Source organism: Fusarium subglutinans (genome assembly GCF_013396075.1).
Source record: "Fusarium subglutinans strain NRRL 66333 chromosome Unknown NRRL66333_c0000141, whole genome shotgun sequence".
Classification (NCBI taxonomy): Eukaryota; Fungi; Ascomycota; class Sordariomycetes; order Hypocreales; family Nectriaceae; genus Fusarium; species Fusarium subglutinans.
In genome coordinates this window covers 16,430-39,950 of record NW_023502204.1, presented here as the reverse complement: position 1 = coordinate 39,950, position 23,521 = coordinate 16,430, and the positions used below count along the sequence as shown (strand labels likewise).

Sequence of the window (23,521 nt, the reverse complement as noted above, 5' to 3'; positions counted from 1 at the left end):
GAATTCAATATTAAGTGCACAGTGCTGATGTATTCACTCATTAACCACCTACTCGGACATGCCCTTCTCTAGTATCTTGACACCCTCTCTGACTTTAGGTGAGTAATGCTTCCTCAACAGTTCGCCCTCCCACACCGTTGCTGTAAACGGGTTGCTACCTTCAACACTATCGCTCACGGGATTGTATCGACCATCTCCCTTGCGCTCCTCAGTATTCCATAGACTACGGACCTTCTTCGAGTGTGTGTGCGCTACATCGCTGAGAAGAACCAAAACAGCCTGGCACGACTTGTCAGGGAGCTGAAGCGCTGTTGTCATGAGCTGCTTGGAAAAGGCGGCTAGTCGCATAGGTGGCACGGATCGGATGTTCCAGGGTGGGAGAAGAATACCCGTCAGTGCTCGGAGGAGAAGAACTGTTGTGGTCTGGACATTGATCTTGGTGGTTGCGTTGTTTGTGTTGGTGGGGCGTGTCAGCTCGACATCGGGGTTTGTTGAGAGTGGGAGAAGGGACTTGAAGAGATGTGTTGTGAAGAAGGAGAGGTCAAGATGAAGATCGTTACGCGAGTTGTGAGCGTCTTGGCCTTCGAGCAGAGCATATGCTGTAACAGTACACAGAAGAGCCTCACGCGTTAAGTTGCGAATGGGGACATCATCATCGTCTTCTTCACCCTCACCACCCTCCTCATCACCGAGACCCTCAGTGGCGTCTTCTTCACTGTGTCGGATAAGATCCTTGAGTGCTTCCAACAAGTCACCAAAGAAATCTTGGTTAATGAGATGGGCGTACTTGGCAAGACCTTCAAGAACGGCACCCATGAGATGAGGCGTGCGTAGCTTGAGAATGCGGAAGTAGGTTGCAAACACAAGCTTAAGCGTCTCGGACTGCATGCGATCCCGCTCCTCGTGACTGACTGATGCATCGGCGTTGGCCATGTCCTTATCCAAGGCCTTCTGTTCCTTGAGTGCCTTGCGATGTCGTTTGGTTCTGAATTCCTTCTTTTTCCTCTTGAGGGGTGCATCATCATTCTCGACATGGTCTCTGGATGCCTTACCCGAGAATTCGGAGAGGAGGCGCAGGCTTAGGAAGAGGTTCACAACACTCTCATCGACCTGGAACTCGCGAGCCTTCATCATCTTGGAAAGTAAAGCCACCGCATCGTTTGTCGGTCGCCCTTCTTCGTCCTCCTTGAAAAGCGTCTGAAGAGCCTCTAAACACTTGACGCCATCCTGATTGATCTTGCGCCGGCTAAGCTTCGAAACAAGAATTTTGAGCAAATCTATGTGGAAGTTGAAGTGTGAAACAGACGTAACAAGAGTGCAAGCACAAGTGATAGCGATGGTAGCCATACTCTGCCCGCCCTTTGCAGCCCTGACTTCAAGCTTGGAGCATCGAGCAAGCTCCTTGATGTAGTTCTGATATCCAGAAACAAGAGCTTGTTCATACTGTCGCAGTGTACGCACTTCCTTGGATAGCTTTTCCCTGGGTCCGTTTTCAGTCTGGGGACGTATACGGTATCCAGGAATAACATCCTTATAGACAGACATTTGGGTCATGAGGGCAAGCATCTGGATGGCAATAATCTTAGATTGTCCGATCTTGGCGAGAGCCTTGAATGCGCCGACGTGTTCCTCTGGGTTCTCGTTCATTTGCATAGCAATCTTTGCTAGCTCTTCCTGTGCTGCGAGAATCTGTTGAGGCTCTGGGATCTCGGGTTCCTTTTCTTCCTCCTCTTCCTCCTCCTCAGGCTCCTCCTCCGCTGCATCCTCGCGGCCTTCTAGCCATTCAGTGTCGCTCTCAATTGACGCCGTCTCATCGTCTTGCGCCTCGGCTTGCTCAATTCGACCATCGGCTGTCTTGATGGGGAGTCTGTTGCTCTCTTTTTGCTTCTTGCCTTTGCGTGGGCGCGTCTCATAGTCTTGTTCGAGACTCCAATTTGAAGCGTTCTTAAAGAAAGACTTCTGAGCGCTTCTTGAGTCATTCTGATCTTGGGTCTCATGATTGGCAGAATCATGAGCGATCTTTCTTCGTTTTGTGCCGTTTTGTGCCATTTTTCTGTCTTAATTCCAGTTTATGGCACGAGATAAAGACGCCTCTTGAAGGTTTTGTCGTTGTCTGTCTTGTCGATTTCTGCGAAAGTCGACAAGGTCTTGTGGGGCCCAAGGGAAATCGCATCTACTGATTGGACAAGATGATCACTCACCGCCAAAAAGTTGGACTTTTCTGCCGGGCAGAAATGCCCCTCTAACAAATTATTTCCCAGCCGTACCTACCTACCTAGTGTTTCTTTCTACCGTGTCTGCTACTTAACTCGATCTACTCCATCCAATCGCCGCAAATGGGTTTCACAAAGCCGCCTGTTCAGGCGCTCAAGTCTTCCAATAAGCTCAAACGAAAGGAGCTCTTCGTCCAGTATAAGAAGCACCAGAACAAGGAGAGACATGAGGAACGACACCGTCGCCGTAGGGAAGAAGCAAAGGACCCCGAGCTCAAGGCAGCCCGTCTAGCTAAGCGCAAACCTGCAACGATCGACTCGAAGCGAGTATGGGATGATATAGACGATGACAGTCTTGGTGTGCAGGTGGACCTCGAGAAGCTGAAGCGCCGCCGCATTGAAGAGGCTGAAGCAGCAGAACAGGCGGCTCATGAGGCTGCTATGCGCGCTGAGGAAGAGCTGGACGAGGATGACGACGTTGACAGTATGCTGGCTTCGGATGAGGAGATGGACGAAGAGCGACAGGCTACACTGGAAAAGAAGCGTCAACGCCGTGTACAGCGAGATAACAGTGTTGCCCCATCCACAACAAGCACGAACCTTGACTTGACACCAACGTCACTGGCCCTAAAGTTTCCGTCTCTTTTCACCGACATACCGGCTCCTGAGCCCAAGATTCTGGTCACAACGTCCATCAACTCTACTCTCCACGAGCAGGCCCATGTTCTCTGCGAGTTCTTCCCCAACAGCTCTTACGTCCCCCGGTCGGCTCATCGATACGGCCATAAGTATTCACTCCGAGAGATCTGCAAATACGCCGCAAATCGAGAGCACACAGCTGTGATTCTCCTCAAGGAGGACTCCAAGAAACCTACAGGTCTCACCATTGTGCATCTTCCTTCCGGCCCGACCTTTCATTTCTCCATCACAAATTGGATTGAAGGCAAAAAGCTCCCAGGTCATGGAAACCCAACAAATCACTACCCTGAACTGCTTCTAAACAATTTCAAGACACCACTGGGTCTATTGACAGCCAAGCTGTTTATGACCTTATTCCCCCCCAAGCCCGAATTCCAAGGTCGCCAGGTCACTACGCTCCACAACCAGCGAGATTATATCTTTGTGCGACGACATCGTTATGTTTTCCGAGAAAAGCGACAGACAGAAAAGAGCATCGTCGGTGCTGATGGAAAGGAGGTCAAGGGTGTGGAGGGAATCCGTGCTGGTCTCCAGGAGCTTGGTCCCCGCTTCACCCTCAAGTTGAGGAGAGTTGACAAGGGTATTGGAAGAGCTGGAAGTGAGGGTGATGATGCGACACAGTGGGAGTGGAAGGCCAAGATGGAGAAGGATCGCAAGAGGTTCAACCTATAATTGTTTCTCTAATAGTGGCTTGGTAGTCATGGTGCTTGGCGTTCTTGAACTTGAACCGGCAATACAATGCAGTACAAAAATAACGAAGACATCTTCATTTCAAGCCCCTGGCCTCTGTCATTCCTTTTTCCTGTTCAATTCTGTGTGGCCTGTTCTTCAACTCAAAAATTCGAGAAGACGCGCACCTCACGAGCGAGTGGCATGATCGATGAGGTGTAGCTTCGTACCAAGTGACTTCACTGTGTCCTGCTCATGATGTCTTGATTTTGTCGAATGCCTACCTGAGAAGGACCGCTTCCCTTGCCTTGACCTACCACGTACTAACTCAGTAGCCAACCTGGTAAGGTGGTCATGCCCGTATGTAGCATTTAAGAAAAGCACTTTGAGTGCATTGTCTATCAAGGAGACAATTGCTCAATGTTTGAGGATGGACGACAGTGACCTCTGAGATCTTAAGGATGGTGGTTTCCATACCTCAGGTATCTTGCCTAGTAGGTCCGTCCTTTCAAGCCCAGATGCTTTGTCCTTGAATAAGACAGGACTCATGAACTTGTATTTACTTATTTACTTAAGGTACGTTAGCTTGACTTGGTAGGTAAGAGTCTTCTCCCTCATCAACAACTCACAGAGCACTATCATGGTTCATAATCACTTGCTTATTGTCAGCCCGAGCAGCATTTCTCTTCGTTCCATCTTCACAATCAGCTCACTGAAGAGGCAAAATTTCATCCGTCAATCCACCCTACCTACGGTTCAGGATGTTATTTTTCTTCACCAAGAGGATTATATGCGAAGACCGGCCCGCGATGCGGAGCCTGTTCGATGAGGATCAAATCATCTTCCATGCAGGGTCAAGCTTATCTGGGTGTTGCATCCGCATCCGGCTCGGGAGGTTCTTCGTCCTTATCAAGAAACTTGTACGCGGACCTATGGACGAGATACAGACAGATTGCGAAGATAATATTATGAGTGTTTATTCTCGCTGGGACCATAAAGGAATTGGCACCAGGGTTGAAAGCCGGATGTCTTGTCCGGGCAATGGATGATAGATAGTCCTAGCCATGAGTATCAAGACGGTTATACGGATATAAGAAGGCGCTTTAGTCTTCAGACCCTGCTCTTCGACTAACTGGTCAGGGTGTCAATCGAGCCCATCCCTTGAGTCCGCGAATGGCGTGGACTCGGAGTGGAAGCCTCGACCCCTGGTTGATGTAGCCATTTCAGGATGTCATATCCGTGATCAGGTCGAGGTCTTGACGATGATAGATGCCCCACTGGTACAGTGCATCGAGTCACTTTGAGATTATTGATGAGGGGAGGCCATTCAATATGCTGGCAGGGGCGGGAATGCAAGAATATACCATGTCGCTGGGAACGATGTCTGTCTATAAAGCGGAAGATCTCTCCCGGCCGTTGCAACAAAAGCAAGAGTTAGGCGGAGAGTCGAAAGCCACGCTCTGCTCATGATGATTATTAGTAACGGACCTCAAAAATAGTAGAGGGGGAAGCCCAACGATGACAGTTCATCAAGAGGGATTGAATACTCTCTTTTCCCCAATGTATAACAGACCTCAAGTTGGACTACTTCAGCGCACCCACCAAAGGTCAATGCATTAATTTATGTAGAGCGTGGCTGTTGTCTGTTCGAGGACGCAAGTAACGTTACTTTGTATATTCACCTAATTATCCCGAACCTTGGTAAAGACACAGTTAATGCTTGCCCGAAAGCTGGATAGGGATCGTTGAGGTTGTAGAGCGGTAGGGGCACCTTATCCGTACTGAGGGAGCTATAAATCGAAGCGGGCTTGTCAACATTTAATGAAACGGCGATAGAACGTTAATCGTCGTACCGTTCGCTTGACAGGTAGAAAGCAGCAAAAGAGGAACAGCAGGGAATCAGAGTATAAACAGAACAAGTGGAGTCTTGGAGAACATCTAATATAGTCATGGAAGCTTGAGTAAGATCGGCATACATAGGTACATCTTTGTGTTTGTAACTCGCTTGTCAACCAGCAAGCGACCTCCCATAATCATCACAGCATTTACATAGGACTTGAACTGTGGCGCAACGTTCCTTTCCAGGAACCAGCGCCACATCTCACCAGTGAGGTGGCGTTACAAGTTCAACTGTGCTGCATTGGACAAACCACGCTAGAATTCAACGTCTCTTCGTGTTCTGTGTGATTTGCCCCTTTAACTCGATCCAGTTGCTGACAACTAATAACGAAAAACCTCTACAGTGTTACACAAGATAATTTATTCGTATTCTAGACCAAATCTCTTGGTCAATGATCTCCCTTCATTGCTTCTGAGCCGAGGGATTGCCCCTTACATATCCCCTGTCCCCTGTCTATCCATGACCCATCTCCCGCGCGGGTGGTTTGCGACAATTAAAATCCTGGCTGTTCATGACGCAGGCAGATTTGTCTGCATAACAGCAGAGACTCTGCTATCAAAGTCACAGTCAATGCTCTGATACACCTTGCTTCAATCAGGGCAGACCCAAATATCCTACGACGAATATGGCGGCCTCCTCTGATCAACCGCGAACTAACGGTGACGCCAGTGGTAAGCCACCCAACTTGACATCTCGTCACCCGAGCAAGCTATATAAGCGAATGGTCGAGCTGTATACTAACCGATAGTCATGTCTAGTTGGAACAAATAGCCACAGCAAACAAAGCGACATATGGAAGCATGCCCCTGTACTCATTGGCACAACCAAATTTGAGCCTCGCTCCGATGTTAAAAACATCATGATTACGGGCGGCGCTGGCTTCATGTGAGTGACGTTCTGCAACGCCAAGCTCTGCTCCACTGACGATTTATTCCAAGCGCTTGCTGGGTCGTCCGCCACCTCACTTTGACATATCCACATGCCTATAACATTGTCTCATTCGATAAGCTAGACTATTGCGCTGCTCTCAACAACACAGGCGTCCTAAGTGAATCTTCCAACTTTACCTTCTATCATGGCGATATCACCAACCCAGCTGAGGTTGTTGACTGTATGGAGCGATACAATATCGATACAGTTCTACACTTTGCCGCCCAGTCACATGTGGACCTGAGCTTTGGCAACTCTTATGGCTTTACACACACAAACGTCTACGGAACTCATGTTCTCCTTGAAAGTGCCAAGAAGGTTGGCATTGGCCGCTTCATTCATGTATCGACTGATGAAGTATACGGTGAAGTCAAAGAAGACGACGACGACCTTCTCGAGACGAGCATATTGGCTCCTACAAATCCATATGCCGCCAGCAAAGCGGCAGCTGAGATGCTAGTGCAGTCTTACCAGAAGAGTTTCAAGTTACCTGCCATCATTGTGCGGAGTAACAACGTATATGGTCCTCATCAATATCCGGAGAGTGAGTCAGGTAGCTGCCTACCGCATGATGCATATCCAAGATTCTAACCGTTCTTAGAAATCATCCCCAAGTTTACATGTCTTCTTAACCGCCAGCGGCCACTGGTTCTGCACGGAGACGGCACGCCTACCCGGCGATATCTCTACGCTGGCGACGCAGCTGATGCGTTTGACACGATTCTCCACAAAGGTCAAATTGGCCAGATTTACAACGTCGGTTCACACGATGAAGTATCCAATCTAGAGCTTTGCGGGATGCTGCTCGACCGAATGAGGATACCACACGATACCCCGGAGCAGCTCCGCAAGTGGATCAAGTACACTCGGGACAGACCCTTCAACGACCGTCGGTATGCAGTTGATGGTACCAAACTAAAGAGGCTCGGTTGGGAGCAGAAAGTGTCGATTGATGAGGGCCTCAAAATCACAGTCGATTGGTTCACGCAGTTCGGAGAGACTTGGTGGGGAGACATCAGCCATGTTCTCACGCCGTTCCCTACGGTGAGCGATGGCGAGATGGTTCCGGATGATGCGCGATCAATGCGCGATGAACCACTTGAGTCCCAAGATATACGACAGGGCAAGCTGCCGGAACAGCACAAAAATGATGATGTGAGTGGTGGCTGTCGATCAACACCACAGAACGGTGAGGATACAAGTGGGCTACATCAAAATAATGGCGGCGGTTATCAAATCACCGCTTGACGAACAGCCATTCTTTTTGCGGGCCTTTTTTCTTCTTCTTTTTCTTTTTCTTTTTCTTTTTCTTTTTCTTTTTTTTAGATGCATTTTGACACAATAGAACAGACAGAAGATGAAAGACATAGATACCACTTATGAGGGGGCTGATGACTGGAGCTTGGGCAGCAAATTCAATCACCTAGACTAAAAGAATCTTGAATATATACCTAATTTATCGGGGATAATCTACATGTTTGTGCGTCTACCATATGGGTTAGACCACGTAGGAATCAAGATGACTGCAACAACTGTCGCTGGCTTTTCTGCAAGTCAAGCTAGACGCCATAGCATTGGCTTATTGCTATCATCAGCTGTGAGAACAACTCAACTCTGGACAGTCAAAGCTCTCTTAGTAACCAATAAGTTCCCCCTGCAACTGCAGGAACACAATCAGGACAAAATGCAACAATGCGCATCCAATGACCACAATTAATGACGCGTTCTCCTGCATGATGCATCACTAACTGGGGCAGGCAAAAAGGAAAAATCAAGCCAAAATTCAGGGGGTTTCTTCCCAAAGGCCCGGTATCATATGCAAATGCAGAGGCAACGCCAACACACAGACGCGGACGCAAACGCACTCTCGGGGCAGACACCAAGTCCAAACTCCATACCAGCGGGTCGGGGAGAGGCTAAACTCCGCGGCGCCGGGCCTATAGTCTAATGCGTCCCGGGAAACTCTGACAGCGCATAACAAGAGGCAACAGTTTGTGTGATACGTGGTGAAGTTCATTCACTCTACGGAGTCTCCAGCGAATGGGATCATGGCGGGACGATCCTAGACTGGGGAGGGTTTGACATGTTTTTTGTCGATGCCCAATGTGAACCGACCTGCCGGATAAGGGACAAGGGAAAAGTTTTCCGGGGGTGAGGGTTTTTAGTACATACACACATGTGTGATGGTGTTGGGTTGGTGTTGTTTTTGCATCATATGTACTATTTTTTTAACTGCCGAAATGTTGATAGGCAAACATGTACTAGACTATGAACTATGCGGAGAGCAGGAAGAGTTTCCAATTGGAATCACTGAAATTTGGGTTACACTAACGAGTTTGACAGGGCGGGAGGGCTTTGGTTAATTGCCTCTAACTTGTTGACTTGGAGCTTGAGTCAGAGGGTAAAGGGGACGGGCCGCTTCAAGACAGACACTGACTAGAACTTGATGAGTCGACGATTAATTAGGTAGTGGTCTTTCCGTACATACGACAACGGCGAGGTCATCCTTTGTCCTATCAGTAGGTACCCAATTCCGCATGTAAATGCGTAGTAAAAGCCAACTTGTCCAGGTTGTTGCACTTCATCGACCGTTTTTTTTTTCTCCGACGATGTGGAGATATGTAACTTACACCCATGACACATGGAAGACAAGACGTGGGTAACCGTAAGGTAGTCAAAGAGTCGTCGCTCTTTTGAGTAACAGCAGAGCCGATAAATGAGTAACAAGGAATTATGCTTGAAGCGAAATCTCTATTGTCGTATTGTCTTTTCTTGGCATACGATAACGGGATTTCTCCTTGACAAAGGCACAAGGTACTAAGGTAGGGAACACCTAACAGAACTAAGGTACTGCATCCAACTCGCAGTCCAGTAAACATCGACTCATGAAAAGACCCGCATGGACGCTTATCTGAATCAGGTTTAAGTTTTTGTCTGGATTGTGAACCCTGAACCAAATGTGCATGTGCATCCATCCCCTGCTGTTGTACTGCTCCACTGCCGTGGGATCATGACCAGGAGCCAGGTTCCCTGAGGGGGGGAACTCTTAGCACCCTGAAGAGAGCAAGTTTCTGTGTTGCTCATTGCTGCTAAGAGCCTAGATTGGGCTGGAACTTGCCGTGGTGCTTCTGAGTACTTCCATGGGGTGACACTATCGATGACAATACCTAATCCACGCCTCCTTGTGAGATGAGGTTGTACAGATACTATGTACGTACTGCCTATGCCAACCAGTTGAGAAATACCTAGGAGGCATGTCATGGACCTTCCATAGTGCACAGAGGCTTAAGGCCCAGGCCTGCCTCTTCCAACTCCCCGGTAGCCGAGGCCGTTTGACAAGCAGAGCCAAGCAGCCAAGCTCACCGGAGCAACATCAATCCGAGAGCAGGTGCAGAAACATCCATGGAGTGAGGAGTCCGTGTTTAGGATATATGCGGTGGGTTAAAGGGCCAGGTACGCTTAGAGTGCCGGGAGCTGAGGAATGGATAAATCTCCACCTTGACCGTCGAATCGCATAAACGGACAATAATGGAAAAACGGCCGTCAGAGCGATACAACGTTTCATGATTTATCTTCACTTTGAGTTAAGGATACGGACGGAGATACTTCACAGGGTTGTCACGGCCTTCCGTTACCAACTTATCAGCCAGTATTGCCAAGCTAAAGAGGGTCATAAAGCACGAGATTACATTTATCATGTAAATACATACGTAGGTATGTATATTTGGATTTGATCTGAACCAGCAGGTTAAGGTATGAGTGCTGCTGTATTGTTGCTGCACTGCATTAGTACCTTATGAAGGGGCAATGAGCTGCCTACTGTACCTATACCTTAGTACACTGGGAATGATGTGTATATTTTACAACTCTTTAACTTCATCTTCAACTTTGACACCTTCTTCTCTACCTTACCCACTATCTATCTACCTTACCTTACAGTGAGGTCGCCAGTCCCTTGTCAGGAAACAGCTAGCGTCTACAATCCGCAGGGGTATCAAATGTGCATTTCCGCGATTATTTAGGTATTTTTTGCCACAACGGAATTATAAACACCAATAAAATATCATATACTCAGTATATCAATAGAGATAATTCTGGGCTGATCTACATCTATTTTACAGCAGATTAGCTACTAATTGAAGTACCTGATTTAACATTTGATACCCTTGGGGGCTGTACTGCCGTCAATCCAAGAGACTTGTCGTCTACTAACCATAAACGTTGTCAACCGACCGGCATATCCTTGTCTCTGAGAAGCAGCACAGTGGCAGCACCAGAGGCAGAAACCCCCCTTGCACCCGATCCTTGGATCTCTCTCTTCCTCCACTTTTGTTCTGTTCTGTCCATTGTATTCATCAGGAAAAGAGAATCCTCGACTTGTTTTTGTTTCTGTTTCTGTTTGGTCTTTCAACCCAACGACCGTACTAAGTTAGGTTAGTAATTTACTAACTAAGATACCTTAGCCCTGGCTCTAGTGTATTCCTCGGCTTTTCCTCTCTATCCGTGACTCAACCAGTCAACTTATCTCTTTCCTCTTCCTACCTCAGACTAAGGTATTCGTAAACTGACCATATACGGAGTACAATTTGTCTGCCTTTTTCTACGGATCCCTTCCGGTTCCCTCAGACCCTTGTCCTCGTTTTCTTGGTCTATGCTCACGGGCCTTTACCAATCCCCAGGTCTTCTTCCTTCTTGAAGTCTTGGATCCTCCTCCACTCTGCGGATACTTGACGAATACATATCTCGTCTTTCATCCATAATTGCTTTGTCTGTGCTTTGACGGCTGCTGCTGCCGCTCGGGTTTCCTTTGGCTCTCGTACGGACGGTGTTTAGACAAAGACTGACACTACAACAACCTCGCTCTCGCGAATAAATCCGAACCTAACCAATCCGGTTTCTTCGCCTCAACCTCTCACCCACCAAATCTTGGGCCATTCTCCGTCATCGCGACAGCAACAACGAATCATACCTGGGCCCAAACTTTGTCGCCCGCGCCGCTCGTTTCAGCCTCATTCCCCGATCTCAAGCCATGTCGTTAGCCATTATCGCATCCATTCAATTGTCATAGTTGTCATTCTCCTTCTTTTCTTCTCTCCAGACACCCATGGCCAAAAAGCGAAAGACCAAGCAACGCAAAAGTACACGGGGACATCACAACCAGTCTCAGACGAGCACAATGTCCTCAGAGGACTCGTACGCTGTACAGAGCGGCCGACAATCTAGCGACGGTACACCGAGTGAGCATGCCAATAGCGACGGAAATAACACAGCCATGACTAGCATCATGGGTACCGATGAGGAGCATCACCACGATGATTCCGACCTCGATGAAGATGTCGACGAAGACGACATGATATCCATATATCCCGCTTCTCAATACCCCAGGGTCTCCGCTTCACACCGTGTAGAGACCCCATTCTCTCCAGATTCTCATGCGGTAGACTCAGACATGTTAGCGACATCTTGTGCTACATTCCTTTCCATGACTAACACATGCTAGGGCTGCATCGACACGATCGTTATGGGCACAAGACCTTGACTACCGAGAAATCCACGGCCGGCGCTACTGTCGCGAGTATTATATGCCAAACGACGACATCGAACAATGGAGAATGTCTCTTCAACACCAAGTTTTTATGCACGTCCTCGACGGTGAACTCACTCTTGTCCCTCTGCAAAACCCCGAGCATATTCTCGATGTTGGCACAGGAACTGGTGAATGGGCAATCAAAATGGCCGAGTTGCAACCCCAGTGCGAAGTTGTCGGAACCGATATCGCTGCGATAGCCGAGACTAAAAGCGTGCCCATGAACGTCTTCTTCGAAATTGAAGACGCCGAGGATTGGGATCGCCACCCCGATATGTACGACCTCATTCACTTCCGGCTCATGGAGGGCGCATTTCGGAATTGGAGCTTCGTCTACGACAACACGTTCTTTTCTCTCAAGCCTGGTGGTTGGATTGAGGTTCAAGATTTTGTGAGCGCGGAGGGCTTTGCACAATTCTTATCACAGTTCCCCGACAACTCTGCCATGCACGAACTCCTCCGAGATCTTTTGATCGCTTCGGAAAAGTCGGGGCGCCCACGAGGAATACATCATCTCGAGCCACGGCTGCTCATGGAAGCAGGCTTTGTCGACGTGCGGGTTACGGAATTCTCTATTCCTATCACCGTTGCCGAGGCATCTGCGGGCAAGATCTGGCTTATTTCGTGCCTAGACAGCTTCGAGGCATATTGCTTGCGTTTGTTGACGGAGTACCTGGACTGGGACCCTGAAAAGTGCAAACGGGCTTGCGAAGCTGCTGCCCGAGACTTGGCAAACGCAGCCAAGGACCCCGAGAAGTCGAAGGGTCTTCAGGTCAAGATGCGCATTATCATTGGCAGAAAGCCCCTCGATGCGGCGCCCACAGATCTTGCAGAATTCCTGGGGAAGAGTTACTCGCCAGTAACAGAATTGAACGGCAACAGTCCTGACCCTACGCTCCGTTCAGATGACCAAACAACTGCAGGTCTAAGCTGAGGCGGTGGTGCTAACTCGGGTTCTGGCGAGGGCACGAATAAGCTTAATTCTTGGGCGGCTCAGCGGCTTTGCTTTGTGTGCGATGGGGTTTGGCGCATACTTTTGTTTTGGGCCGGCGTTGTGAACGGATGACGACTCGTTTTTTGTTCTTCTAAACATTTATCTGTACATTCTTCAGCATTCGATCTAGGGGTTGGTTATCCTTTGAAGATACTCATGGACGGCGCTCTGGTGTACACAAGACTTGTTCGTCTGACAGCTATTGAGAGCCATAGGCATGACGAGTTATGTAAAAGACACTTGGATTGGTTAGACAGACTTGGGAGAATATGTGTATCAGTGCACTGACAATAGAATATTTTCAAGAGTCACAACTTATACTGCCTCTGATTCATTGAGCATACCATTAAACTAGGTGATGCTGATCCAATAGCAAAATCGTGGTGATGTAATATTTGGGGTTGGTGTTTTGCTACCTCGTACCTAGGAGCTACCTAGGTACCTAAATAGCGGCCTTAGCCCCCAACAGGAGATAGGATAGGTGAGGTGAGGTGCCTACCCGGTCCTAGGTCCCCACCTGGAGCTTGTCCAACCACCGACTTGTCACCGTCAACATCTCTCACTCATTCCCATCATCTTCAGCGAGCCGACCCAAACTCTACAGCCCCCTGTTTATCGAATTCAAGTCAGGCGCCTAGCAGTGCGGAAGACGCATAAACACTCTCCACGCCCCCGACCGCCGAATATGCGCCTGTGAGACCACGATAACATGGCCCTGGATCTCCAAGATGGCTTCGTCGCCGCCAATGGCGTCCCAGACCTCGAAGAACCTATTTTCACCATAGAGCGCGTTCAGCTACAGTTCTCAGTAGCGGCCGATTTTGTTGCTGCGCAGGTTGCCAACAATGTCATCGTCCTCGCCCTTTCCAATGGACGCATTCTCCGTATTGACCTGGAACGACCGGAGGACATTGACGGTGAGCAGTTGAGCAATGCAATGCGGCTAGTCATGGTGACTGATATCGCAATGTATAGATATCGACCTTCCCAAGAAGCCATCCGAGATTGGCATGATACGGCGCATGTTCCTCGACCCTACAGCATCGCATCTAATTGTTTGCACGGCGCTTGGCGAGAATTATTACCTCCACTCCCAGTCAAAACATCCTCGGCCACTTGGGCGTCTGCGAGGGGTTTCGATCGAGAGTGTGGCATGGAACCCTTCTCTACCGACAGCGTCGACACGCGAGATATTGATTGGTGCATCCGACGGCAACATCTATGAAGCCTTCATTGAGACGTCAAAGGAGTTTTACAAGAAGGAGGTGAAGCACTTAAAGAATCTACACAAACTTCCTGACGGACCAATTACGGGATTATGGGTGGACAATCTTCAGAATAACAAGTCAGACCTTCGGCGGGTTGTGATAGCTACTCAGACACGGTTGTTTCACCTAGTCGGAAGGATAGGTTTTGGGCATGATGGTTCAGGGTCTGTATACACCCGGTTGTTCGAGTCAGAGCAGCCTGTTGTCCATGAACTGTCCCGGACGACGTCAGGAGCACCTTCGAGTCTAGCGGTGTCCCCAGATCCCCCGGATTCTGGGCCATACGATGACGACATTCCTGATAGAGCATATGCATGGCTATCGTACCAAGGTGTGTTCCACGGTAAACTATTGAACCAGCCTGCAGACAGCAACCTCGGGACCAAGGTCTTTTCAGAATCACATATGCTCTCTAGAGCTCAGATCCTTTCCCCTGAGAATAGCGAAAGACGAGTCCCGACAACCGAGGCAATCGATGCAATCGCACTCACACAATGGCATATTGTCCACCTGGTCGGAGGTCGTGTCATTACAACGAATCGCCTTACCGGAAAGATGGTGTCTGAGCATGATGTTATCGGCCAGGGACAGAAGCCTCTTGGGTTCTCCGTGGATATCCAAAAGAACACATTTTGGCTATTTACATCAGACGAGATTTTCGAGATTGTGGTTCGAGATGAGGAGCGCAACATCTGGGAGATTATGACAAAACTTAAAGAGTTTGAGCCAGCTCTGCAACATGCTCGAACACCACTTCAAAAGGAAACAGTCGCGGCTGCATACGGTGATCACTTGGCCAAGAATGGACACTGGCTCGAGGCTGCCACTGTCTATGGCCGCAGCAACAAGCCTTTTGAAGACATTGCACTGAGCATAATCGACAACAATCAACCAGATGCCTTGAGAAAGTTCTTACTGACGAAACTGGCATCGCTCAAAAAATCCGCAGTCATGCAGCGGATGATGATCGCGGGTTGGTTGATCGAGGTCTTTATGTCCAAACTCAACACGTTGGATGACACCATAAACACACAGGCTGAGCCGTCGGAGCACCTCAACTTGACTGAATCACGAAAGCTACTTGAGTCTGTAAGGAAAGAATTCAGAGATTTTGTCGACAAGTATAAAAACGACCTCGACCGGAAAATGGTCTACGATGTCATCAGCAGCCACGGCCGTGAGGGAGAACTTCTATACTTTGCTAATGCGGTTAACGACTACAACTACGTTCTTTCTTACTGGGTACAGCGAGAGAGATGGAATGAGGTCCTAAATGTTCTCAAGAAACAGACGGATCCTGAGGTCTTTTACCGATATAGCAGCGTGCTTATGACATATGTAGCGCCGGAGTTGGTTGAGATTTTGATGAGGCATGCTGACCTGAAGCCTCGAAATCTCATACCAGCCTTTCTTGGGTACAACCGTACATTCTCAGGAGGTCCCAATGCACAGAACCAAGCCATCAGATACCTCAACTATGCAGTTTACCAGCTAAACTCGAAAGATGCTGCTGTGCACAACACTCTCGTCTCGATTTACGCCTCTCACACCTCCAAGGATGAATCGGGACTTTTATCCTACCTACAAGCACAAGGTGATGAGCCTCGTTATGACCCAGATTTCGCCCTTCGACTGTGCATCCAACACCACCGAACATTATCTTGCGTTCATATCTACACCAGCATGGGACAGTATCTTCAAGCAGTCGACCTGGCGCTTTCTCATGGCGAAGTTGAGCTAGCAGCAGTTATTGCAGATCGACCCATGTCGAATCCGCAACTGCGGAAGCGGTTGTGGCTTGCGGTGGCCCGAAAAGTCATTTCTCAGTCGAATGGAATCAAGACCGCCATTGAATTCCTCAAGCGGTGCGACTTGCTCAAGATCGAGGATCTCATTCCTTTCTTCCCTGACTTTGTTGTCATCGATGACTTCAAGGAGGAGATTTGCGCCGCGCTGGAAGATTACAGCCGCAATATTGATAACTTGAAGAAAGAGATGGACGAGTCGTCGCAGACTGCAACAAATATCAAGGTCGACATTGCTGCGCTCGACCACCGATATGCAATCGTGGAACCGGGAGAGAAGTGTTATACGTGTGGCTTGCCGCTGTTGAGCAGACAGTTCTTTGTCTTCCCCTGTCAGCATTCGTTCCATTCTGACTGCTTGGGGCGCAAGGTCCTGGAGCAAGCGGGCGTTGGAAAGTCTACACGTATCAGGGAACTTCAGACACAAATACAGAAGGGTTTAGTCAGTGGCACTCAGAGGGAGACTGTGGTGGCGGAGCTGGATGCTCTTGTTGCTTCTGCTTGGTATGTTGGTGTTTCCTCTTGCAGTTTCAGAGCTAACATTGTGCAGTATTCTTTGCAGTGACCTTGCAATCAAGAGGATTGACGAGCCTTTCATTACGCATAACGACAACGTCAACGAATGGACATTGTAGCAAGAGGAGGACAGGAACAGAGACTGTGTGCTTGTGGCTGCCTTATCATTATCTTAGATCTGCATATACCCCCGCAACATTTATTCAGTACAATTGACAGCAGCCCTAATTTGAAACCTACCTATGGTTCAACGCGGTACCAAGTAGCCGCGCTCTGCTCTGCATGTCTCAATATCTGCATTCAGTTACACCGTCGGTTGAACGAGTCAACATAAGAATGGACACAATGACACCGTACAAGCCTAGAACCTCGGCAAAGATGAGGATGAGGACCATTCCGATATAGAGACGCGGTTGCTGCGAACTTGCACGAACTGGGGGCTGTTAGACATTTGTCACAGTTTGTCAAGCTTGCTGCCTTTAGTCCATGAGTGAACATACCTCCAGCGTCACCAACAATGCCAATGGCAAAGCCAGCAGCCATGCCGCACAGCCCTACGGAAATGCCGGCACCGAGCTGCAAGAAGGCCGTGTGGATAGCCATCTTCTCCTTGATGTTGTTTGACATGATGACGCTTGCTACGAGACCGTAGATAGACAGGATCTGGGCCATGATAGCACACAAGCTAAAGTGTGTCAGCCACTGTTTTACCAACATTGAGTTCATCTCATCGTACGTGTTTTGCATCATCATGTCGGGCCGGAGGATGCCAGATTGGAAGATTGCGCCGGCGGACTTTGCGGTGCCGTAAGCTGCGCCGAATGTTGTGAAGACGATGGAACACGCACAGCCAATTGCGCCAAAGAAGGACTGTCCATAAGTTATGTGATGAGAAGTGGGTTATTCTTTGGTAAAGGGCTACATACGGCGTACATGGGACTGAGAAATGTTATGTCAGTTGAGTCTCAGTGATTTTGAGAGGGAGTAGGCTGTACCATCGGTCCATGTTTGCAAGTAATTCAGCATCCATTTTGGCGATATTTGTCACTGTGGAAATTCCAGTTGAGGACAAAAGGTGTTATCACGGGTACAGATGGTCAGAAGTTTATGGTAAGCAAGATATATATATACACTCATGCCAGGCTGCAAAGTTGGTCCGGGATATGTAAGCCTGATATGTAAATCCTGCAGACAACATCACTCGGTGGCACGCAGGCCCCTCAAAAGGATTGATTTCAGCCGCACGAAGACTATCAGTCTTGGCACCCTTTGCTAGGCAACCAAGAATTAATGACTTGGACGGTTCGTGTTGGTGATGTAGGTAGGACTGCATCCTTACGTGGCTTGGTAGGCAGAAGAATAAGCAGCGGTTTAAGTGGTTGATGGTGAACATGCAAGATAAGATGCGCATCCGGGGAGAGGCCTATGGTGCAATTCATTATTGTATTCACTAACGACATGCCCCTCTGTGCCAGTGAAGCCCAATGGCTAAGGGGTTATTCACGTGAGTGAGTGTCCGTCTGAAAGCGGACGTTGAGTTCAAGCTGGAGGGATTGTGAAACCGGAGATGTTACTGTATGATACAATGGGAAACGGCGTGGAACTTGAACCTAGAGGAATAGCATGGGATTAGAAATAACCACGAAATAGGAAGCATGCTTCTCGTGATGATAATTCTTGGTGTTTAGAGCAACATTGATTCGAATGCATGCATGATTACCTAATTAGTTGAATGGAACCACTGTCTACCCTAGACATGATGGTTGGAGAAGGGGAAATCACAGAGCCAATGGCTCGGGAGGACGAGATCTTGGCAGTCTCGAGTGGGAAAACATCTATTTAAAGGAATGAAACAAGAACCAAACGTCAGTCATGCCAACCAACCAACCCAACCCAACTTGGCTCTGGCTCTGGCTCTGGCTCTGGTCTGGTACTAGGTAGCTAACTTAGTGAGTGCCTCCGTTGTCAATCGGAAGTTCGGCACCTTGAGCCACTTTAATAAGCTGTCGTAAGCATCGCCTTGAGACTCGCATGCATGTGATGTCAACTGTAACTTAGCGACCCTTTCCTGAATAACTTGAACTAGAATCGAATAGATTTCTCTTTTGAGAAAGACTCTGTAACACGATGCCGCAGACAGAAAGGAAGAAAGCCCTGTGGTTAAGCGCTGCAGGGACCAACGCCTTGCACGTCATAAAGCATGCGCCAGTTCGACGCCCATGTAAACGTTTCATAGAGAGGCTTGCAAATAAGGCGCCAACTAATAATAACTACCCATACTTACTTACAGTACACAGGTAGTAGCAGATTGACTGTACCTACAGTAGGATGGGTACTACTCAGTAGGTTAGGTAGGTATTATGCGAATACTACCAGTGTCCAGTCCAATGCCCCGGATCTTCCGCCTTTTACGTGTCCGCTCTATCTCCCAAACAACCTCTAAAGGTTTCTACCGGCCGCGCGTCTCCTTATTGACTGACGCCTCAGCATCAACTCGAGTCGGGGGCGATCCTGCGTCATGTCCGATGAGATGGGATGGGATGGGATGGGATGAGAGGCATCCAGACGTTTTCGAGGTGTTTCGAATATGCAAACTCCACTGGTTCGTGCGGCGCCTAAAGATGATTCTGTGACAGCTTAGACTAGATCGATCAAGGGGGTTAAATGGCATGACTGGGTTCTCGAAATGTTATACAAAATGCATGCAAATGTCGCAACGAATGGTTGTTGCAGATGCCGGACATGTCTATCTCTATCTCCCTCTCTCACTCTGTAACTCTCTTCGGGACATTCCTCGCTATTTCGGCGTTTCCGTGCCGAAAGGTGGTGCTCTGACGTTTTCTTCTCAAGGTGACGTTGACACATCGCCAGAGTTTAGTCCTCCCGCGCGGATGTGCGGCAAGATCCTTAGTAACATCGACTATCTATGACCAAATATCGGCACTGCTACATACTACCGAGTTCGCCTTGTGGGCGTAATCCAACGTTAAGCCGGGGCGGAGTATCCGTCTGTACATCGGAGCCAGGATATAAACACAGGGATCAATACCCTCAGTTGAGTTCATGGATGAGCTCGACACATCATATCAACTTACAAGGTTTCAATCATGAAATTTATGCAACTATCCTCCCTGCTATTGTCTTCTCTATCCCTTACTCAAGCAATCTCTCTCAACAAGAGACACAATGGCCTCGAGCCTCGTGTCATGAGCGTCGAGATTCAGAGGCGGAAAATATCTGATCCTATTTCCAATGATCGAAGACGTCTTCGCAAAAGAGACGGGACAATAGACATTGATATTGACAATGAAGTAAGTACCTATCTGCCACAAGCAAAACCACAGAGACACAACCATTGACGGACCTTCTCTAGCAATCTCTATACTTCCTCAATGCATCATTGGGAACACCAGCTCAAGACTTCCGCCTCCATCTCGACACTGGAAGCAGTGATCTATGGGTCAACGCACAAGGCTCAAAACTATGTTCTACTCACGCCAATATATGCAGCGAATCTGGCCTATACAGTCCCAACAAGTCGTCGACCTATGAGTATTTGAATAGCGACTTCAACATCTCATATGCCGATGGCTCTGGTGCTTCCGGAGACTATGCTACCGAGACGTTCCGCATGGGTAGTGTAAAGCTTGAAGATTTGCAGTTTGGTATCGGATATGTTACATCTGACAACGAAGGCGTTCTTGGTATTGGATACAAGAGCAATGAAGCTCAGGTCGACCAGCTCAACCGAGGTACCTACGATAACTTGCCGGCCAAGTTGGCTTCCAAAGGCCTCATCGCTTCAAATGCCTACAGCTTGTATCTGAACGACCTCGAATCGGCCACTGGAACCATCCTATTTGGAGGCGTGGACCAGGAGCAGTACATCGGCGATCTGGTCACTCTCTCTATCAACAAAATGAACGGAGAGTTTGCCGAGTTCTCCATCACACTCCAGAGCGTCAGCGCAGACTCAGAAACCATCGTTGACAACCTCGACCTCGCTGTTATTCTCGATTCCGGCTCAACACTGTCATATCTCCCCGCCACACTTACATCAGACATATACGACCTTGTTGGCGCTCAGTACGAGGAGGGCCAGTCTGTGGCATACGTTCCCTGCGATCTTGGAAACGATTCCGGAAACTTGACATTCAAGTTCAAAGACCCGGCAGAGATCTCAGTACCATTGAGTGAGATGGTTCTTGACTTTACCGACGTGACAGGGGGTCAACTGTCCTTCGACAACGGCCGAGCAGCCTGTACTTTTGGGATAGCACCCACGACAGGAGACATTTCTATCTTGGGTGACACGTTTCTCAGAAGCGCCTACGTTGTGTTCGATCTTGATAACAACGAGATCTCACTAGCACAGAGCAACTTCAACGCTACAAAATCGCATATTCTCGAGATCGGTACCGGAAAGAATGCTGTTCCTACCGCCACCGGCAGTGGTTCTTCTGATAACAAGGAAAACGCCGGTGCCTCGCTTTCACCATTAGGAGGCGACGCAGCTATTTCGATGGTTGCTGGGGCCTTTGCTTTCGGGTTTGCTTGGATGCTTATTTAACGTGTTGACAACGATGTGCATGGTTTGTTATGAAGGTTTCTGGAGCGAGGCATCATGATTTAGCGTCTGGTTTTACATGGTTATTCTGCTGGGTCACATTCAAGGAGTATGGATGGGGTCGAGATAGACACGCGTTAAGAGAAATGACGTTTTATTGATTTCTAAGTAAATTACCTTTGACTCGAACCTATCCTACATTTAAATGAGCCATCGCAGTGATCTGACCTGCGTTTGCCGATTCGGCTCCGAAGGGTCGCATTTTACCACTCTTCACTGACATAGCATACAAAGTTACATTACGGAGATTAGTTACACCCGATGTATACATCCTATATATATATATATATATTTCGACTGTCCCTTGTCCGAGTCAGCTCACGCTCTCAGCCCCAAGACTTCAGTCTGCTGTTGATGGCATGATCCAGTAAACATTGCGCCTGGAACCAATTATACATCAAATAGTACAGAATGACTGCATATATCGAGCTTGCAGCTTCTTGGCTCTTTAAAGACTGCAAGGGCAGAGATGCCAAAGCTTTCTTCAATACTCCCGCCTTTGCTGAGCATCCAGAGCCTACACTTGCTGTCACATCTCCGGACTGCGGACCAGATGGTGCAACATTGGGGAAAGACTATATGCACGGCGATCAGCACAAGTTTCCAGAGTTATCCTGGGACTCTCACTCTGGTGTAAGAGAGTGGCTACTTGTGTCTGAGGACCCAGATGCTCCCCTGCCAACGCCAATTTGTCATGGGTGAGTTGACATATACATTTGGAAGATTGAGGCTAACTGTTGTAGACTCTACTTGGGAATACCCTCTGAGAAAACAAGAGTTGTCGGGAATGACTTTGAGCCTGTTGATAAGACTTCCACTCAACTAGCGGGAGGCTTCTACTATGGTGCGAGTCGTAACGGTTCGATTTATATTGCTCCACGGCCACTTCTAAATCATGGCATTCATCGGTGTGAGTATTCTTACGTGGCTCAAGTGCAAATACATGAATTAACACGATGCAAGATTGGTTTGAAGTAATTGGTCTTAATCAGCCCTTGGACGAGAAGTTCAAGACCTCCAAACCGAACAGGGATCAAGTCGCAGAAGCTATTAACGGTAAGGTAGTCGTCTGGGGAAGATGGATGGGGCAGTGTGAGAGAAGATGGGAGTGATTCAAGATGGAGATGGTATGCGTCTTCTATGTTCCTACTCTTACTCACAATCAACGGCTTCAATCTCTCAGCCCGCCACTCATTGTGTAGTTATTGAACACCCAAACCCTTAAATTCGTCCAAAACTCCAGATGTTTAACCCAGTCTTGGTTCCCTCTTCAACGGGAAGCCCAGCATGCCATGTCTCTTCGTACCCTCTACCATCCGCTGCAAAGTTCTCCCAATAGACTGCATTCCCAGGCACAACCTTGAAAGTCACACCCATGCCTCCATGCTCCTCCATATCGTTAGAACACTCGATGAACCGACACCATTCCGTCTCCGCTGGCCTCTTGATGAGGGGAAACTCGGTGCCACCGCCTTTGAGACTATCAGAACCCTCAACCCACACCATGAGACTGCTCACACGGCCCCATCCACGCGCGTTAGTACTCCAGTCGAAGTGATGGTTATAGTGACCACCTGGACCGTAGCGTTGAGTCCTCAGGCGCTCGATCCAGAGATCCGGACGCCAGCCTTGAAGAGCGCGGGCACGAGACTCAATGCAGCGGACAGTGTCAGTTCTGGGGATGACCGCAACGTGAGAGTCACGGACGGAAGAGTCGCGATGGGTGGCCTCGCCATTGTTTGTTATGGTTGAAGGTACAAAGAGCGGTTCACTATTGAGTATTAGCATCACATCATGACATGATCCCGGGACATAACTTAGGTACCTTAGTTCAAGCAAATGCTTCCTCTCTTCCCCACTCAAGAAATTCTCAAGATACACCACCAGAGGCTCTCTGCTCAAAATCCTAGCAACATAACCATCTGGAGCACATTCAGGCGCTGTCGCATTGGGCGGATCAATAGCTAGGAGCGACTCATTCAACTTGGGGCGCGGTGAGACATGGTTGATGCGGGTGGCCCGGTCTGGATACAAGAAGTCACTGATGGGGTTTGAGAACACTAGAATAATAGCCAGGAGCCCAATCACGTATTGAAACATGGTTGAGGGCGACTCATAAGCTGCCAATGGCCGATATTCTAGAGGAGGATGAGAGTTGAAGGGGGATGGTTGAGCTCTCTCGTGATGGATGAGTGGAGCAAAACTACGGAGTACAAGGGTTGATAAAGCTTCGGATAAGACGGGGGTCACTAATGTCTGACCATATTTGGATCTCCAAGAGCAGACAGAGTTGGGTTTTGAGTGTTCCATATC

The 23,521-nt window shown here is 48.5% G+C and overlaps 8 protein-coding genes across 8 annotated transcripts; 5 read left to right on the top strand and 3 right to left on the bottom strand.

Annotated features, from left to right (window-relative positions):
* Nucleotides 1-48: 48 nt before the first annotated feature.
* On the bottom strand, nucleotides 49-2,049 carry FSUBG_9313 (NOC3-like protein; the record flags this gene model as incomplete). Its single annotated transcript, XM_036687813.1, has 1 exon — nucleotides 49-2,049. One exon carries the CDS (start codon nucleotides 2,047-2,049, stop codon nucleotides 49-51), a length of 2,001 nt encoding a protein of 666 aa, XP_036535178.1.
* A 287-nt stretch (nucleotides 2,050-2,336) lies between these two features.
* On the top strand, nucleotides 2,337-3,584 carry FSUBG_9312 (RNA processing factor 1; the record flags this gene model as incomplete). Its single annotated transcript, XM_036687812.1, has 1 exon — nucleotides 2,337-3,584. The coding sequence occupies one exon, from the start codon at nucleotides 2,337-2,339 to the stop codon at nucleotides 3,582-3,584; it is 1,248 nt and encodes a 415-aa protein (XP_036535177.1).
* A 2,756-nt stretch (nucleotides 3,585-6,340) lies between these two features.
* FSUBG_9311 (dTDP-glucose 4 6-dehydratase) lies at nucleotides 6,341-7,659 on the top strand (the record flags this gene model as incomplete). The annotated part of the gene is made up of 3 exons (XM_036687811.1): nucleotides 6,341-6,366; nucleotides 6,420-6,955; nucleotides 7,013-7,659. The coding sequence occupies 3 exons, from the start codon at nucleotides 6,341-6,343 to the stop codon at nucleotides 7,657-7,659; spliced, it is 1,209 nt and encodes a 402-aa protein (XP_036535176.1).
* A 3,928-nt stretch (nucleotides 7,660-11,587) lies between these two features.
* On the top strand, nucleotides 11,588-12,932 carry FSUBG_9310 (methyltransferase; the record flags this gene model as incomplete). Its single annotated transcript, XM_036687810.1, has 2 exons — nucleotides 11,588-11,862; nucleotides 11,912-12,932. 2 exons carry the CDS (start codon nucleotides 11,588-11,590, stop codon nucleotides 12,930-12,932), a joined length of 1,296 nt encoding a protein of 431 aa, XP_036535175.1.
* A 769-nt stretch (nucleotides 12,933-13,701) lies between these two features.
* Nucleotides 13,702-16,700, top strand: FSUBG_9309 (vacuolar sorting-associated 18; the record flags this gene model as incomplete). Its single annotated transcript, XM_036687808.1, has 3 exons — nucleotides 13,702-13,909; nucleotides 13,968-16,569; nucleotides 16,616-16,700. The coding sequence occupies 3 exons, from the start codon at nucleotides 13,702-13,704 to the stop codon at nucleotides 16,698-16,700; spliced, it is 2,895 nt and encodes a 964-aa protein (XP_036535174.1).
* A 168-nt stretch (nucleotides 16,701-16,868) lies between these two features.
* Nucleotides 16,869-17,611, bottom strand: FSUBG_9308 (v-type H+-transporting ATPase 16kDa proteolipid subunit; the record flags this gene model as incomplete). Its single annotated transcript, XM_036687807.1, has 5 exons — nucleotides 16,869-17,014; nucleotides 17,082-17,266; nucleotides 17,318-17,451; nucleotides 17,508-17,520; nucleotides 17,577-17,611. 5 exons carry the CDS (start codon nucleotides 17,609-17,611, stop codon nucleotides 16,869-16,871), a joined length of 513 nt encoding a protein of 170 aa, XP_036535173.1.
* A 2,077-nt stretch (nucleotides 17,612-19,688) lies between these two features.
* On the top strand, nucleotides 19,689-22,320 carry FSUBG_9307 (aspartic-type endopeptidase opsb; the record flags this gene model as incomplete). The annotated part of the gene is made up of 5 exons (XM_036687806.1): nucleotides 19,689-19,892; nucleotides 19,955-21,129; nucleotides 21,619-21,906; nucleotides 21,952-22,118; nucleotides 22,172-22,320. The coding sequence occupies 5 exons, from the start codon at nucleotides 19,689-19,691 to the stop codon at nucleotides 22,318-22,320; spliced, it is 1,983 nt and encodes a 660-aa protein (XP_036535172.1).
* A 109-nt stretch (nucleotides 22,321-22,429) lies between these two features.
* FSUBG_9306 (oxidoreductase 2OG-Fe(II) oxygenase family) lies at nucleotides 22,430-23,308 on the bottom strand (the record flags this gene model as incomplete). The annotated part of the gene is made up of 2 exons (XM_036687805.1): nucleotides 22,430-22,979; nucleotides 23,034-23,308. The coding sequence occupies 2 exons, from the start codon at nucleotides 23,306-23,308 to the stop codon at nucleotides 22,430-22,432; spliced, it is 825 nt and encodes a 274-aa protein (XP_036535171.1).
* Between the last annotated feature and the right edge of the window lie 213 nt (nucleotides 23,309-23,521).